The sequence below is a fragment of the Lynx canadensis genome, chromosome B1 (assembly GCF_007474595.2).
Source record: "Lynx canadensis isolate LIC74 chromosome B1, mLynCan4.pri.v2, whole genome shotgun sequence".
Lineage (NCBI taxonomy): Eukaryota > Metazoa > Chordata > Mammalia > Carnivora > Felidae > Lynx > Lynx canadensis.
The window spans coordinates 66,724,319-66,744,047 of NC_044306.2; the positions used below are offsets into that span (position 1 = coordinate 66,724,319).

General features: G+C 33.2%; 1 protein-coding gene across 1 annotated transcript in view; it reads left to right on the forward strand.

Moving 5' to 3' along the window:
• Nucleotides 1–19,729, forward strand: part of FSTL5 (follistatin like 5) — a 774,595-nt gene that overhangs the window by 673,585 nt on the left and 81,281 nt on the right. Inside the window, 1 exon segment of the mRNA XM_030312812.1 lies at nucleotides 1,010–1,128. Within this exon segment, the coding sequence (XP_030168672.1) occupies nucleotides 1,010–1,128 (119 nt within the window).

The following is a 19,729-nucleotide window of genomic DNA, read 5'->3' on the forward strand; positions in this document are numbered from 1 at the left end:
TACTGAGATTTGAATATCATTACTTATCTTTTAAAGAGGTCATGCTATCATTGAATTGTTCATGCTATAGTTAGATTGAATACATACAATTGTGCAAAATAGCACAGCCAGAGAGGGAGCTACTCAGGTGAAGACCAGAAGAAAAAGAACTATATGTGCTAAGGACTGGCCATGATGGAACAAAGCAGAAGCAGAGGAAACAGAGAACAGGTGTGCAGGAGTATGTGAAAGCTTCCCACATGCAGGCATCAGTTAACCTTACCCACATTCCCAGTGTCTGATTTGCAGCATCCTGCACCTATTAGGCATGGATCAGTAAAGTGAGATGAATTTCTGAGATATCAAATACCCAAATCTGTGGTGTGAATAAATTAAAAGTATGATTTCAATCATTTACTGAAATTTTCCTAAGAGCGTAAATTTATACAAATTTTAAAGTATGGAAATGGATCCCAAACTTGGCCAGTGTAAAAACTGAAATCTAAGGCCTCATATATGATCATATTTACAAAAATTACTTTAGGAAAAAATATATTTTCCCCAATCTGGAAGACTTGGTCTTTTTCTTTCTAAAAGTCTTTATGTAAACAAAACTTCTACAAAGAATGAAATTTTATTTTCCCTAGGGAACTCTAATAATAATATACAATAAATATAATTCTTCAAAAACTATTTTTATTTTTTAATCAACACCTAAATTAAGTGGGGAAGGTGTCAGACATAATCTATATATCAAAGAGTTTATAAGTTCCATTTCTATGTGAAACATTTATTGAATTATACTAAAGAAATCACTGAATTGCAGATTAGAGACCATAAAAAATGTCGCATAATATCACAAAGTTGCTTTGGTATAAGGTAAAGGAAAGGATTCATATGGTTTGCTTTATTAACATTATACAACTTTACAAATCGATCTCCTGCCAGTACTGGGAGGAACACTGAGTTTTGGTTGTAAAGATTTCTGATAATTTTATTTTGAACTTCTGAATGTGTTTTTCTTCCTAAGGTCTGGGAATTGGGAACATGTTCTATGTTTTTTATGAAGATGGAATCAAAGTGATACAACCCATAGAATGTGAATTTCAGAGGCACATTAAGCCTAGTGAAAAGCTCCTTGGATTTCAGGCAAGTATTTAAAAACTTCCTATGCAGTTTTATGCAGCAGATTTGTTAAGTAGAATTATATTTTGGAAACACAATGAAATCCATGCGTGTATGAGAAGTTTGGGGAGGAAAATATTAAAACTGTGAGACAGGCTGATATTCTATGCAGGTTTTATACTTGAGAAGGAAAAATAATATGTTGTATATTCCTAATTACTTGCTCTAATTAAAATAAAGGCAACAGAAGTGAAACGTGTAGAATGAACACAGTATAATAACTTTACCTGCCCCTTAATTTAGAATGTCTCCCATCTGGGTAGGCAAGGGTTATTTAACAAAATAAAAGAAAATAACATGAAAATAATCTGATGGGAAACTGGGGTATATTAGCTGCTTTATAAATATTGATTCCCCTTTATTTTTCATCTCATTTTTATGAGGTCTCAATGGAATGAATGGTTTAGATTATATGGGAAAATATCAATTCTTTTATTTATAAATATGTATCTTACCCTTCTTAGAAAGATTTTTTTCTGTAAAATATTGGTACAGCATTCTGAAAATAAAATAATATCTAACAAAATGGGTATTAATCATACATATTAGGGATTATATTTTTATGAGATGATAAATTATAATTATGTTTACATTGTCATAGCTCTATATATATCTCCACATAAACATGTATACACCAAAATATGTAAGATTAAAGGTATCTATATTATTTATGTGTTCCCACACAAGTTTGGACATGCACCAAACTACCCAAATAAGTTAAAATATTGGTAGACCTAATCATGGATCCTTTCCCAATACTCATTTTAAAGGTTAGCGTGGCCATGAGATATGAGTAAAATAAATATTTAATAATTCCATTGTTTAGATTTTTTACTTTCAACTCCTATTTTCAGCCTACCAGTAGCCAGTGTTGTCTTATGTTGATGTATGGAGACAATTCACATCTTATGCACTAAAATGAGAAGAAAAATATAAGTGGGATAAGATAATTGAGGTTCCCTCCAGCTATTTTATAGGAAAAACATGTCTTATTTTATTTTATTTTTTAATTTTTAAAATTTATTTTGAGAGAAAGAGACAGAGAGAGGCGGGGGGGGGGGGCAGAGAGTGAGGGGAGATGGAAAATTCCAAGCAGGTTTTCGGTGCAGAGCCCAACATAGGGCTCAAACCCATGAACCGTGACCTAAGCCGAAATCAAGAGTTGATGCTCCACCGACTGAGCCCTCAGGCACCCCCAAGACCTCTTATTTTAAATGAAGAAAATAATTTAATTCAATATGCCTGTGATTGTTTAAAACAAAGGAAACATTTTTTAATTTAAAAATGTTTCGGTTATAAACTAAATGGAATTATTATTTTTGCTAAGCTATAGTTTAACAAGGAAGAAAACATTTAAAATTACACAAACAATTTTGTTTTGTTTTATAATCATATAATATCAATACTAAGTCCATTCTGAGTAAGGCATATATGTGTGTGTAAATAAATAAAGACATATAGGAAAATATAAATATTTGCTTGTGATAAAGCAAATCATGCAGTTTAATACCACATTCATATTTTCATAAAAGCATTATGGATGAAAATTCTGGGCTAATACAAAGATAATGTAGCATCAAAATGATTTAAATCAAAGCAAAATAATTTTGTAGGAGAGTGTATCTCTGATTCCTACAGGACCAGCAGTTTTGTAGCTAACTGACACAGATGTGTTTGTCATATCACAGAATTTGAAACTTCGGCGACTAACAGCAATAAGATAATCTGTGATATCCATAATTTTTATCTCAAAACCATCACCTCCTGAATTTGATCTGCAAATTTAGAGACAAAGAATTTTCTTCTTACATTACAAGTGTGCTATTTCAGAGTATCAGTAAATGGTTTAATGTAATTTAGTTGAATGCAAGTCTTAAGAATATCCTTTTTTAGAATGTGTTTTGATGGCTCTGGATGAGTTAATTTAATTATTTGGAATCTAAAACTGAGAAAGCAAGCAAAAAAGTGATGTGGAATTTTTGTGACATGTCTTGACAATAGGGAGGTGAGTTTACTTACCTGAGTTTCTCTCTTTTTAAAGCCTTTGTCTATATAGACCTTTGTCTAAAACAACTTAAGTAGAAACTATATAGGATCATGCATCTCTCCCTACATGTCTGGATATATATAGTGAGAAATTACATATGTATATAGATGTAAATTATATGTAATTTTCTATAAAAATTAAAAGTTGAAGAAGTGAAAACCAAACCCTGTGATGACAGCCTTCACTCATTTCTTTCAACCTGAGAACCATTATCTGCAAATGTCCATCAACAGTGAGTGTCAAAGCAAGGGTAATTACTAAAAAGGGTAATTTGGTTTTCCAAATCACAGTCTCTGGAAATCTTATATTAAGCCTACATAAGAGTTTATGCTAGAAATGCACAGTGCAAAGTGAAAGACAATAAAAGGAGAAAAGTTAGCATTCCTGTATTATAAAAAACAAAAACTTACAAAAAATTTAATACTCTAATTATTATAATGGAAGAGTAAGCAAAAAGTAAGAAATACCAGATTTGTACTTTTAAGAAGAAGGCAGCTATCAAATTAAAAAAAATTAAAGTTTATTTTTTTTTTTGAGAGAGAGCAAGCAAGAGAGCACACATGCACACACGAACAGGAAAGGGGCAGAGAGAGAGAGGGAAAGACAGAATCCCAAGCAGGTTCTGCACTGTCAGCACAGAGCCCAATGCCAGGTCTGAACTCAGGAACCATGAGGTCATGACCTGAGCCAAAATCAAGAGTCGAACATTTAACCCACTGAGCCACCCAGGAACCCCCAAAATGTGTATGTTTGAAATTTATGACCTTTCTATTGCTTTGAATGTTGACATTAAAATACTAAAACATTTCAGCTGACCAATATATTTTTTATTTTATATTATTTTTTTAATCTGTTTGATGTTTATTTATTTTGGAGACAGATGCAGAGTGCAAATGGGGAAGGGTAGAGAGGGAGATACAGAATCAGAAGCAGGCTCCAGGCTCAGCTGTCAGCACAGAGCCCAATGTGGGGCTCAACCTACGAACTGTGAGATCACAACCTGAGACAAAGTTGGAGGCTTAACTGACCTAGCCACCCAGGCGCCTCTGACCAATATATTTTTTAAAGCACTAAGAGTAATAGAGAGAATTGTGAATTGGCTAAAACTATGTCTTGCTTATAACTGTTAAATGCAGAATATAAAAGTATTCAATGAATACCAAAAAGAAAGACACATTTCTTATGTGATTATTATAGTCCATATATATGAAATAAAGAGTACAGTAAATAAATTTTTATTTCATATTGTTCTGTTACTTTTTTATTCCTTAGTGTGAGATAAACTTAAATAATTGGTATATATACACAGGCACTTTCATGATATACAAGTATACAGAGGTAGAAGTAAGAAGAAATTGATCATGTTAAGTTTTGAGAATAAAAGCTCATGCAAAGCTATTTTGTTTTGTGTTTAAACACAAGAGAGATACCAATTTCAGAGTGTGTAAGCTATTTGGTGCTACATTTCTAGATTTACATTTCTAATTATAAAATAATTTCCTGAGCAAATTGTTGCATATTATGTGAGAAACAGAACCAATATAATTAATACCTGTATCTCTTTATTCTGTCTCTATCTCTATATTTATCTCTATTCTTATCTCTGTCTATCTCTGTCTCTGTCTTTATCCCTGATCTTTTTATTTTGTGGAATTGTCTCAGGTGATGGTGGGAGGGTTAGCAAGTCTGAAAACCCTAGGGCAGGACAGCCAACAGGAAATTCAGGTAAAAGTGAATATTGGGATGCTATATATAGTCTGGAGTCTGAAATCCAGATGAAGCCAATAGACCAGCAACTCAGACACAAAATGGTATTGAAGTCTTGAGTCTGAAATATGTACACAGACTAGAAACTCAAGCAGATTTCCATGGGGAAGGCTTGAGGCGGAATTCCTTCTTCTATGGAAAACTCATTCTTAAATCTTAAGGCCTTCAATTGATTGCACGAGGACCACTCACATTATGGGAGGTGACCTGTTTTCCTTAAAGAACAATTATAAATGTTAATCACCTTTAAACAACTTTATAGCAACAAATAGACTGGTGTTGCCCAAACAGCTAGGTGCCATAGTCTTAGTAATAACCCAGTTAACATACAAAATTAACCATCACATCTTACTATCTCTTAGTCAAGGGACTTATTACATCCGTGTTTGTATACCCAATATTAGTACAGTGTTTTACCCATGGCAGGTAATCAAGCAACATTTGTTAAATGAATTTCATAAAAATTCCATTGTTTAGACAGTTGGGCTATTCATTCTTTTATGCATTCTTTAAGTCTAAACATGTATACATCTAATTTCTTCCTCACCTTAATATCGTTCCTTACTTCAGTTCCCAGAAAACAGTGTTCTTTTAATGTGTTTGTGAAAAAAATGTTTCATAGAATAATTTATCAATGAATTGTTTCAGGGTACATATAACCTCATGTGTCTATTAATTCAGGATCACGTAGTCAAAATATACTGTGCAGATAAGTTGTAGAAGAGTTTGGAGTTCTACTACAGAAAAAAAAAAAAGCTGGTTCTTTGGGAATTTAGAAGATAAACCTCTTGAGTGAGAGTAATGAGTCTTTTGGAGTTTTTTTTTTCTTCCATGAAAGGATTAAACATAAATATAACATTTATCAAGTCATTGTTGGTATTAAGAGAATGGAAGCACAATTTCCAATATAACTCATTAACTGGTAACATTAAGATGAAAACTGAAATATTGCGAATATAGAATTTTCCATCAAATCTCTCAGAAGATGCCATTTTCTTGCTTTAAATAAAAATTCAATTTTGGTGCAATGTCAGATTACATCGGATTTCAGCTTTTGATAGTGAGCTGGTCAGGATTCATGCAACATGGTTATACTTTCATTCTTTTTCTTTTTTTCTTTTTTGTTACATAGCCTTACTAGATGATTTTTGCTATATTTATCCTAGTTGTACACATGATTTCATCTCGTCCCCCACAGTATGAACTTCAAGCAAATAGAATTCTAACCCAGACTTATGAATTCAGAATGCAAACTGAAATGGGTTGGAAAAATGTGTAAATTACAGGCTCAAGGATGACAGGATTTTCCAAGATTACCAACCTTTTCACTCTTAAGGTTTTCAACTATTTTGTCATCTGTACTCCTTAATACCTTTTAAATTCCATTACTTCTGTGTTTGCTTATTATAGATCTAGCTGCGGTTCCTCACACATACCATGGTGTTACTTATTCTTTCATCGACCCTAGAAGAGCTCAAATGAAAATCACATATATTTTATCCTGCATGGGTCTTATATTTTGAGACACGAAGGTTTAATTACTGGGTTTAATGATAATTAAAATGGTGCTGAACTGCAGAGGAACATACTTTCTACAAGAAGTCTGATATGTATCACCTCTAAAATGCCTGTTTTCTAGGTCTGAAATTCCCATCTATGAAAATTACTTTACTTTTATGAATAAATACTATTAGTTCTCTATTGAAATGGAATTGGTATATAGGAACAGATTGTCTATAGCATTCAGAATATTTAGATATTAAGAAATTGATGCTGAAATTAGAAATAGGGAAACACAGCAGGTGCACATTTCTTTCTCCGTTGGTGTTGTCTCTGGCCTCAAGCACTGCTGCCTTCAGGGCATTTATCCGTTCCATTAGTTACACCTCCAAATTTCCCTTTTCAGCATTTCTTTCTGGTTCTAACCCAATTACTACTTCTCCAAACTCTGTCCACAAAAATATTTGTTAAATCATCAGCTCCTTTATATGATGCAGACCATTCATTTCCCCACGAAGCCATTGAGCATCCTTTTGAATTCAAGGGCACTGTAGACTTCAGAAAGAACTGTTTCTCCATTTATTCTTTTCTCAATGGGCCTCCATTCAAACATGGCTTATAGTGAAAAGAGTTCTAGAATGCTGAAGATTTAAGCTTTTCTCCCTTTGTGGTTGCAGTGATGTCCTGCAAAGAGCTTCTTATAGAAAGTAATACAAACTACCTCTATTTCTTAGTAGATTCCTCTGTAGATGTTAAAAGAAGTAAATATATGAAATCTTTGAAACCCTAGACTTAAAGAGGCCTTCTAATTGTCCAATAAAAAACACATTATTTTAAAAAATCTTGTATTGTGCTTCTATTAGACTGTAAGTATGTAAGCCTAACATTGGGAGAACAACAGTGGGAAACATGTAAATTGTGCAATAACATTTTAGTGGAGTTGAATAGCAGGTGACTTTATCTAAGAAAGCAGATTAAGTCTTCTTCAAGAATTACTAATGAGAACCAGCCAAGTTACCTGGATAAATATGACCAAAATGATATATGTATCTTAGACAATCATTTGCCATCATTATGGAACATTTTATTCAGGAGAAATAAGAACTCATAATATAAAGTACATTCTATGCACTTCAGAAAGAAATGAGTTCATAGCAATTTAATTTTCTCGATGGAAATTTCCTAAGGATAGAATTGAAGAGTTTTGTAAGAAATTATTCAGGAGTTCCTGGGTGGCTCAGTTGGTTAAGCGTCCGACTCTTGATATTGGCTCAGGTCACGATCTCATGGTTGTGAGATGCAGTCCTTTGTTGGGTCTGCACTGGGCATGGAGCCTGCTTGGGATTTCCTCTCTCTCTCTCTCTCTCTCTTTCTCTCTCTGTATCCCCCACATGTGTGCTCTCTCCCTCTTTCTCAAAATTAATAAACACTTAAACTATTTAAAAATTATTAATACAAATGTCTTTAAACATGAAACCTTTTTACTTGAGATTTATGAAATCACATAAATATGTCTTTTACAGATTTTAAACTATAGTTCTGGCCTAAGATTTAGTTTTATTCACAAGAAAGGTACCTATTCTTTATTTTTATTTTTATTTTTATTTTCCCAAAGGAATGATTTGCATGGTAAAATAAAATGATGCAAAAAAAGCTTAGAGAAAAAGTAGTCTTTTTTTTTCTCTTCATGCTTCCCTATTCCCAGTCCCACTACATGGAATCGATTTCATTTACTCACTTTAAGGAGTGTGCAGAATCTCTTGAATTATGAATTAGATATTTCCTGTTGGTGTTTCTTTATGAATGATGACAATTTTGCTCACACAATTCCTAACATTTCTCTTTCTGAATATGTTGAGAATTATTTAATTATTTTAAAGCTTTTGTGGATTAGATTTAAAATTTTAATGGTTTGTTTAAATCTCAGTTCTTATTTTTTTTGAAATTTCCTAAAATTTCTATGTAACTTTAATTTCCCAAGCTCTTGCTTGATATTTTGTTTACATTTTATGCTTCAAACACAGTTGTCAAAGTTGCAACTTAATACCAAAGGCTAGTCATTTTCTCTAATATCATTTTCATATTTCAGATAGGTCATAAATCTCAGTTTGAATAATTTGAGAGGAGGTGTAGGAGGAAAAACAATACAGTAAATTAATGTCCTCAATTTTATTTTATTAAGTGTTTGAATTGTGAAGAATTAAAAATATTGCTGAAAGCATTTAGAGAGACAGTATGCATTTCTTTATATACTTATCATATAATGATTCTATATGTTTCCTCCACGGAAATTGGAGATACAACTATATAATAAGAATTAAAAGAAGACAAAACTTAAAGCTCAAAATTATTGTTTATCTCTTAACTATTTAAGCTACTAATTTATTGCCTATTAAAACTCCTTTTTCTTTATAATTTAGTAATTTTTCTTCAAGATTTTATTAAAGCAGTTTTAGACAACATGTTACAGATTGCTCAGTAAATTATAGACAAACCCAAAGCGCACCTAGGGCTTGCCAAACAGCATGGCAATCATTCCATTCCCTTTTTAAATCTCATCTCTGAAGTGCTAAAGAAAATGGAACACGAGCCACTATGGAGGGGCTTAACTACTGGCAGTCTAAGATGCCTGAAATCACCGCCAAAGTGTTTCTCGTTTCAAGACCTGGATCCATTTACTGACTCTATCTTACGTGTACTTCCTTCCATCCTGAAAAAGACCACAGCAGTCGCTCCTATCTCATTTCTATTTTAAGATGAAAAACGTACTCCTATGATAAGAGCAGAAGAAAACGAGCTTAATATTTAAAAACCTATACACTAGTACCATTTTCATTGAAAAATAGTAACTTTTAATGAGTAAGTCATGGGGGTACAAGAGGCAGCAGAGGGAATATAGTCAATGGTATCAGAATAGCATTGTGTGGTCACAGATAGTAGATCCACTTGTGGTGAGCACAGCAGAAAGTATGGACATTTCGAGTCAGGGCATTGTCCACCTGATGCTAGAGTAACACTGTGTATCCGTTGACTTCAATTAAAAAAAAGGAACTCTTTAGTGTATAATTTGCAGCATATAGTTATCTGCTAATATAATTTCATAAACATTTACTTTACTGCTGATTGCTCCCTGTTGAAATTATTTAGAAAAATTAGAAATGTAATAAAATAATAGCATATCAGAGTAGGTGATCTGTACACATTGAAATATTTTTAAATGTTTATATTTGAGAGAGAGAGGCAGACAGATCACACATGGGGGAGGGGCAGGGAGAAAGGGAGACACAGAATCAGAAGCAGCCTCCAGGCTCTGAGCTGTCAGCACAGAGCCTGACATACAGCTGGAACCCAAGAACTTCAAGATCATGACCTGAGACAAAATCAGACGCTCAACCGACTGAGCTACCCAGTCGCCCCATTCTGTATACATTTTGAAGGATTCACATAGAACTAAGTTACAGAAGCAGTTTTGGTGAATTCTCACTCAATACTGTTTTCATGTTATCACCCAAGAAGTTTTTTGAACTGGAGAGTGTGGCAGAACTCTTATGTAATTCAGTAGTAAAAAGGAGACAAGACAACATATAGTTCTGTAGGAAATATAATAAAGAAAATGTACCTTTGGTTTGTATCCCCTTATAAAGAAGGTTGGTGCAGAGATAAATTATTTTAACATAACATTTATTTCTAAAGGTTTACAAAATATAACTTAAAAATGGGCCTATTTTCATGGTTTTTCTTTAACTGATATAAACAAAGCAAAATACATAAGTGCATAAATTATTTGACCAATATCCTTTCACTGCATACCTATAAGAAATAGAATGTAAAGTCATTTGCAATAATATTTAAACAGTAAATAATATAACACGTGCTAAAATAATTTTTAAAGACTGTTGACCTAAAAGGTAAAATGTAATGGTATTCAATGTAGGCATCCTGATGTGGGACAAGTTTATGTGTGCATTACAGTAAAGTTGAAAAATAGAAATGCATATAGTTATCCTATAAATAGCTTTATAATTTTTGAAGATAAATCTATCACCCTTCAGAATAATTTGCTTCAGTAAATAGTAGTCTTGCAAAAATGATCACGCCTGTCTTCCACATAAGGCGCTTCTGTGCTAGACAATATGGAAAGATGGAAGGACTCGATCAAAATGACATGTCGCCATCTGCATTGTGAGATTATGTGCTGCAAAAAAAGTTCAATTCCTAAATGATATTACACTCTATTGAAACAAGTGTAGATAGTCCAACAAGTATAAATTAGCTCTATTTATGCTTTCTTTTTCAATTTATACTTTTATGTCAACATTTTTAATTTTTTTTTAATGTTTTTATTTATTTTTGAAAGAAAGAGAGAGACAGAGAACAAGCAGGGGAGGGGCAGGGAGAGAGGGAGACACAGAATCTGAAGCAGGTTCCAGGCTGTCACTACAGAGCCCGATGCAGGGCTCAAACTCACAAGCTTTGAGATCATGACTTTAGCCAAAGTGAGATACTTAACCAACTGAGCCACCCAGGGACTCCTTTGTCAACATTTTTAAAAATAGTTACAAGGCAAAGTAAGCTATTCACAAGGACAGATTCCATATGTATATTTTAAAAATATAATCACTAAAACCCATCTTGATCCTAAACTAATGTTTTGAAACAAAAAATTGAAAACTGGGCATTATCAAATTTCATGTGTCACTACTAAAAAAAAAAGGAAAAGAGAGAGAGAGATGAACATTTAAAGAAGGAAAGGACACCTTAGAACCTTAGATTGTTTTTGATATCCCATCTCATTTAAATTGTTTAGCTCTTTCCTTAAAAGTTGAACTTTGATTCATCTATATCCTGTGGACTTTAATGATAAGAAATAACTTAATGTACTCCATTTTAATAGAAGAATTTCAAAGCATTAAGGTAAATAATCCAAACTGATGCATTTACAATGTCTTCTAAAAACCAGCAATTTTATTTTGACAGATTGCACTTCTCCATGCTCCTATCATATTACTTAAAGCAATTATAGATTTTGAAATAAATAATACCTGTGAAATGGATAATCAGGAAGGCAAAGGAAATGAACTCCTTAATTTGTACTGACGTTAAAAAAATGTAAGTTTAGGGGCGCCTGGGTGGCGCAGTCGGTTACGCGTCCGACTTCAGCCAGGTCACGATCTCGCGGTCCGTGAGTTCGAGCCCCGCGTCAGGCTCTGGGCTGATGGCTCAGAGCCTGGAGCCTGTTTCCGATTCTGTGTCTCCCTCTCTCTCTGCCCCTCCCCCGTTCATGCTCTGTCTCTCTCTGTCCCAAAAATAAATAAACGTTGAAAAAAATGTAAGTTTAGTTTTGGGAGCTGTGTTTTAAAGGGACATTAACAAATTTTCTTTAACATTGGAAGGACTTTTATGTAAAGTTTAGGAGAGAATATATTGCTTCAAAATGGAAGAACTAAATCAAATGATGGAAAGCTATAAGGAGACAGATCTATGCTCTCAAGCCAAAATTTAAAAGTGTGCATTATAAAGAAGACTCCCTTTTTTCTAAATTAAAAAGAAAGAAAGAAAAAAAAATACTAGATATCCAGCTGTCAGAAAAATTGTAAAATTGTAGAATGGAAATGTGTATATTTGGCCTTTAAACAAATATTTTATTCATCTTTTTAATAATGAATCTACTAATCAGTAGTTGGAAAGGACCATTTGAACAAGTATTCTCTATTTCCACTTAAAGAAACTCAAGTACAGAGGTGCCTGGGTGGCTCACTTGGTTGTGTCTGACTTCAGTTCAGGTCATGATCTCAGTTTGTGGGTTCAAGCCCTGTGTCAGGCTCTGTACTGACAGCTGTAGCCTGCTTTAGATTCTGTGTCTCCCTCTCTCTCTGCTCCTCCCCCACTCACATTCTGTCTCACTCTCAGAAATAAAATGTAAACATTGAAACTTTTTTTTAAGAAAAAAATTAAAAGAAAAGAAATTATAAAATGTATTTGAAAGAAGTAAGCCCCATTTCCCATGATATTCATTAGTGTTCATAATGATGTCACTATTATAATGAGTTTTTCATTATTTTAAAGAAAAGTTTACACACTATAGCCCAGCTTGGTTGCTTTCATTCTTTCTTTCTTTTCTTGTTTCTTCTTTTCTTGTTTTTCTTTTCCTTTCCTCCCTCCTCCCTTCTCTTCTCTCCTCTCCTCTCTTTTCCTCTCCTCTCCTCTCCTCTCTTCTATTCTCTTTCTGGTCACTTAACTTCATGTGTTATCTGGTAAGGAAAAAAAAATGTTAATCTTATTTTTTTCCCTCTAGCTCACCATTTACTAATTGTGCATTGTAAAACAAAGTCAGGAAAAACTATTATTGCTCCTATACAAATCAAAACATCATTATATTAGGGAACAAAATTCAACACAACTAATAATTTAATTTCAACTATCCCCACTACTATTTAATCAAACTATCCACCATAAAACATATTGGCCCATATAATTTATACTTTCTGATATTGATCATAATTGTTCAATTTCCTTAGTGCTTGATATCAGCTTTTTTTTTATATGAAATTTATTGACAAATTGGTTTCCATACAACACCCAGTGCTCATCCCAAAAGGTGCCCTCCTCAATACCCATCACCCACCCTCCCCTCCCTCCCACCCCCCATCAACCCTCAGTTTGTTCTCAGTTTTTAACAGTCTCTTATGTTTTGGCTCTCTCCCACTCTAACCTCTTTTTTTTTTTTTTCCTTCCCCTCCCCCATGGGTTCCTGTTAAGTTTCTCAGGATCCACATAAGAGTGAAACCATATGGTATCTGTCTTTCTTTGTATGGCTTATTTCACTTAGCATTACACTCTCCAGTTCCATCCACGTTGCTACAAAAGGCCATATTTCATTTTTTCTCATTGCCACATAGTATTCCATTGTGTATATATACCACAATTTCTTTATCCATTCATCAGTTGATGGACATTTAGGCTCTTTCCATAATTTGGCTATTGTTGAGAGTGCTTCTATAAACATTGGGGTACAAGTGCCCCTATGCATCAGTACTCCTGTATCCCTTGGATAAATTCCTAGCAGTGCTATTGCTGGGTCATAGGGTAGGTCTATTTTTAATTTTCTGAGGAACCTCCACACTGCTTTCCAGAGCGGCTGCACCAATTTGCATTCCCACCAACAGTGCAAGAGGGTTCCCGTTTCTCCACATCCTCGCCAGCATCTATAGTCTCCTGATTTGTTCATTTTGGCCACTCTGACTGGCGTGAGGTGTTGATATCAGCTTTTGATTCAACTTTTTTGCCAAACTCTATTTACTGGTTCTTCAAGCTAACTTTAAACCTTCAGTTTTTATATTTAATTTGGTCTCCCATTATTCAAATGTATGCCTTTCCCAATAGACATTAAGTTCCTGCCCCTGGGATTCTCAGTGCCTGCTGGCATCTGGACCAAGCCCTAGCCAGGATTTCAGTTCTTTTATAAGAACCAAGAGAAACAAGACACAAACCATCTAGTCCTACATTTACAAAAGGTCTACAGTTTTCTTCTCTTATGAAGGCATTTGAAGTTTAATACTTTAAAAAAAATTTTTTTATTAGTGATTCTTACCTAATATGATATTTTTATAAACTGGGTAAAATATTTTCCATTTAAGCAGAATAGAAATAATTCAGAAAACTTTGGATTTTTTTCTTTTTTGAAAACAGTTGACAAAATTTTAATTTCATGTCTTCAACCTACAGATGAAATGTGACAGGTGAAGTGATTTGCTCAATGTCACAGAACTTCCAAATGATAAAGGGAAAAAAATCTCTTGAATAATTCTATCTATGCATCAACTATTCCATACTTAAAGTAACTCTCCGAAATTCTTAAATATTCACAGTGACTTCTCTCCAAAACACTATGAAAAAGGAAAAAAAATCGTATGCAAAATATGTAGACTATTTTAGTTTCATGAAATATAACCCATGGGAAATTTTCTATATGAAAATAGCAGGTAACATTATGGATCGCTTAACCTTTTCAAGCATTATTTTATTTAATGTACTTAATAATCCTATGTGATACATAATATTGTTATACCACTAAGATAAACAAGGGCAAAGAAGAATATTTACACAGTTAATATGAGTGTATTACCTCTAGGTCTGGTTGACCTCAAAGTCTGTTTTCAAAACCTCTCTTATTCACTGTCTCTAAAGAGATACTGATTCTCAATTTATAACTGTAATGTTATCTGCTCCATTTTTATTGTAACACTAAAAAACATAAATACATCCTTTTTATATTAAAAGAAAGGATGGGAATTTTTGTAATGCGGTCTTTGTACTTTTAATATACTAGAATCAAAATCATGCTATATGACACTTTTCTAAGGCCAAATTAAGGCAAATGACCTCCTACATTTCTCTGACTACCTGTGCTTTGACTAGTATGAGCTAGACTGTTTATGACACTTTAATAAATGAAATGGCAAATAGAATTAGAAAAATTGAATATACATAATTATAGAAAAAGTTGTATTGCTCAGGTTATAAACAGTGATTTCAATTAAAAATTGAAAAAGTACTTAAACTTCATGGACTTTCTTTTTAAAAAGTGGTCCAACAGGGAGATAACCATTGATATTAATTTAAATTAATACATTTTTGTAAGATCTCTTTTTTTTAATATCACTAAGCAAGATCAACAGAATACATTATATTCAGTGTATTAAAAAAAAAAGCTTAACCTTGATTATAGATATTTTCATGTTATGAAAACTATCCTAGGAATCCCAACCTAAACAGTACAAAAGAACCTTTGTTTCATTTGTCTTGATTCACAATAAACTGAACAAATCCTCATTGGAAATAATTATTTACAGTCTATTGATAAAGTGAACACTATTTTTTCAAGTATTTTATTATTCACTTTTCTATAAATCTCAGTTGACTCAGATGATGACAGTCGGGATTTAAAAAAAAAATCTCATATCAACGCTTCTTAAACTATTTGTGGGGGGAAAGAATCACTTTGATTTTTGCTCAATTTTTCTTTTTTTTTTTTTTTTTTTTTTAACCAGTAGGTAGTTTTCATCCCAAGAAATCCTCCAGGCAACTTTGACACACCCAGACTGGTCTAAATTCTGTTTAAAGAGATAAGTCTACTAGTCATATGAGCACATGGCTATTATGGCAATGCCAAATTGCTGTAAAAGATTCCAAATATATTTTAAACATATATTTACTGAAGAAATATTGTATCTTTGCTATTATGTTTGGAAAATGTAAAAATATAGGAATAGCAAAGGCTAACATTTTAATTAAGATGATAGTACATGGTTATATGCCAAACTATGTGATACAAAATATAAAAGCTATGGAAGTTGAGACAAGAAGGAAATCAGTAAGACCCATAGTAGTTAGGGATAAGTTCACTGGAAATATTAAAAATATGACTGCCAAATGTAGATTGAAAATAATTTGATTAATACAAGGTATGGTGTGCTTTTTAGTAGCTATGGAAAAATCATTGGTGTTTATGAAGTTTTGGTGAGAATATTCTAGCTAGGGAACAGACTGTTTATTGCAGGTAAATGAAGATTATAGTTACACATTTTCAGTAAGATTTTTTAAATTTCTTTCTTTCATTTTTTTTTTTTTCTATTTGCAAGGTCCCTCAACTCCCCACAATTCTTAATTACTGCCAGGGGAGGCAACTCTCTTGCCAGTCTTAGGAACATGACTGGTAGAGAAGCAGAAAAATTAAACACTGCAGAACTACTAAAATCAATTTATTTTTAATAACTAGTGACCACATCAGCAAGAGAACCAGGTCTGCAATATATCTATAAATTTTCAAACTTAAATGCTACATGTTGATCAAAACGTCAAATTCTCTTTCTCTCATTCTTTGACTTAATATAAAATTCTAGTAGTTCAGTACTTACCTAAGAGTGTCTATATACCACCCTTGGGTGAATCCAATGCCTAAATTTGGTATATCCATGTTAGATCACCTTATATGTCACATGCTTATTTCTGCCTTTTTAATAATATTTTAATATAATATAATATAATAATATAATATAATATAATGCCAGTTTATTTTTATTCACAGCTCAGTATATTACATAATGCCTTTATAATCCAAATTATGCAAAAGATCAGATATCTACTTTTCTGTATCTACTTTTCAGAGAATTCTAACCTATTTGTATTTAATTAGCTTGCCTTTTGTGTTTTGTTTCCTTTGCTCCTAGTCCTGACATTCCTTAGATTATTGTCTACTTTTAAACAAGATATTTTACATATCAACTATACTTACATTTGTATGTGGGCCTACGCATGATTATTATTGTTAATTTTATTCTGTTATTTTGCTACTCAATAGCCTTTCTTTTATTTTATAAAATTACTTAGTTTTTTAAAGTTTCCAAATATAAAACAAAACTTATTATCTATCTCTAGATGGATAAGGTTTATCTTTCTATACCATCTGTGTATTTCTCCTTCTCTCTCATATATCTCCCTATCTATCATCTATCTGTAATTTACCTATGTGTGTTCATGTATGTGTATTTCACCCTTTTTATTTTCTATTTAGTTTTGAATCACCTTTAATATAGTACACATTTTTTTATTATTATGGCGGTATTTCAAGTTGTTCATTTAACAGATTTTTTTTTTTCTGTAAAGAGACTGATAATAGAAGGCCTGGTGGTTGGCAAGGCCACAGATTAATTTCTTTGTGTCATCTGACCATAATTACAATAAAGCAATAAGAATGAATGCACTCTGAGAAGAATTTAACGTAAAGGAAATAAAGCAGAAAACCAAGGTCTGAGGCTTACCTTTTCTGAAATCATAATTAAGGAACATAAGATAAAGAAGTCACTATAGACAGAACTTAATAGGATTTAAATAATAACTAAGATAGGGTTATATCCAAGAATGAGATCAACAACATTTTATTCTACAGAGGTTCAGATAGTAAATATCTTAGGCTTTCCAGTCCACATGATCTTTTTGTCTGCTATTATAGCATGAAAACAGTCATAGACAATATTTAAATAAATGGATGTGGCTGTGTTCTAATAAACCTTTATGCAAATTTGAATCTCATATAATGTTTACATGTCACAAAATAGTATTCTTCTTTTATTGTCAACCACTAAAAAATGCAAAAAAAAAAAATGTTCTTAGCTGTTGGGCCACACACAAGAGTAGGAAATGGTATGAATTTGGGCAGTCCCTATCAAAATAACACCAGCATTCTTCGCAGAGCTAGAACAAACAATCTTAAAATTTGTATGGAACCAGAAAAGACCCTGAATAGCCAAAACATTCTTGAAAAAGAAAACCAAAGCTGGAGCATCACAATCCCGGATTTCAGGTGGTATTACAAAGCTGTAATCATCAAGACAGTATGGTTCTGGCATAGAAACAGACACTCAGATTAATGGAACAGAATAGAGAACCCAGAAATGGACCCACAAACGTATGGCCAACTAATCTGTGACAAAGCAGGAAAGAATATCCATTGGAATAAAGACAGTCTCTTCAGCAAATGGTGCTGGGAAAACTGGACAGGAACACGTAGAAAAAAATGAACCTGGATCACCTTCTTATACCATACACAAAAATAAACTCAAAATGGATGAAATACCTAAATGTAAAACAGGAAGCCATCAAAATCCTCGAGGAGAAAGCAGGCAAAAACCTCTTTGACCTTGGCCGCAGCAACTTCTGACTCAACACATTTCCGGAGGCAAGGGAAACAAAAGCAAAAATGAACAATTGGGACCTCATCAAAATAAAAAGCTTCTGCACAGTGAAGGAAACAATCAGGAAAACTAAAAGGCAACTGACAGAATGGGAGAAGATATTTGCAAATGACAAATCAGATAAAGGGTTAGTATGTAAAATCTATAAAGAACTTATCAAACTCAACACCCAAAAAACAAATAATCCAGTGAAGAAATGGGCAAAGGCATGAATATACACTTCTCCAAAGGAGACATCCAGATGGCCAACTGACACGTGAAAAAAATGCTCAACATCATTCATCATCAGAGAAATACAAATCAAAACCACAATATCACTTCACACCTGTCAGAATGGCTATAATTAACAGATGTTGGCGAGGATGCGGAGAAAGAGGATCTCTTTTGCACTGCTGATGGGAATGCAAACTGTTGCAGCCACTCTGAAAAACAGTATGGAGATTCCTCAAAAAATTAAAAATAGAAGTACTCTGTGACTCAGCAATTGCACTACTAGGTATTTATCCAAGGGATATGGGTGTGCTGTTTTGAAGGGGCACATGCACCCCAATGTTTATAGCAGTACTATCAACAGTAGCCAAAGTATGGAAAGACCCCAAACATCCATCGACAGATAAGTAGATAAAGAAGATGTGGTATATATACAAACAATAGAGTATTACTCAGCAATCAAAAAGAATGAACTCTTGCCATTTGCAAATACATGGATGGAACTAGAGGGTATTATGCTAAGCGAAATTAGTCAAAAACAAATACCATATGACTTCACTCATATGAGAAATTTAAGATACAAAACAGATGAACATAGGGAAGGGAAGAAAAATAATATAAAAACAGGGAGAGGGACAAAGCATAAGAGACTTAAATATAGCGAACAAACAATGGGTTGCTGGAGGAGCTGTGAGAGGGAGGATGGGCTAAATGGGTAAGGGGCATTAAGGAATCTACTCCTGAAATAATTTTTTGCCGATCTTCACCTTACTTGAACGAAAGAACATTTTAGGAAGAACCAGTGTCTGAATAGCCAAATGCATCAGAATTTATGAGCAATTTGAGAGCAGGCGTTCTCTTCTATTCATGATTTTGTTTCCAAACATAGTTTTGTACAATATCTCTCACATAATATGAACTCAATAAATGCTTCCCGACAAAAAGTAAAGAATAATGATTGGAAATTCTGAGGCCACTGGTGATCTTTCCTCTTTTTAAAGAGCTAGGATGATGAAAACCTGTCTGAAGTATGAACAATTTATATTGAAAGGTCAAGAAATGGAAGTAAATTTCGAGACAGCTTGTTCAGTGTCTGAAGAGAATTGGATGGATGACTGGAAGGGAAAGATGATGAAATCCAATTAATGTTTTCTTATTCTTTGCTTCTTAAATTACAGAGAATGTTCATGCTTGAATACTTGGAGACATAACTAAAATTTCAAATGAAATATAGGGCAGATCTTTCTGAAGGCAAAAGACAGGTGGACAAATCTATGATTGGAGAGAA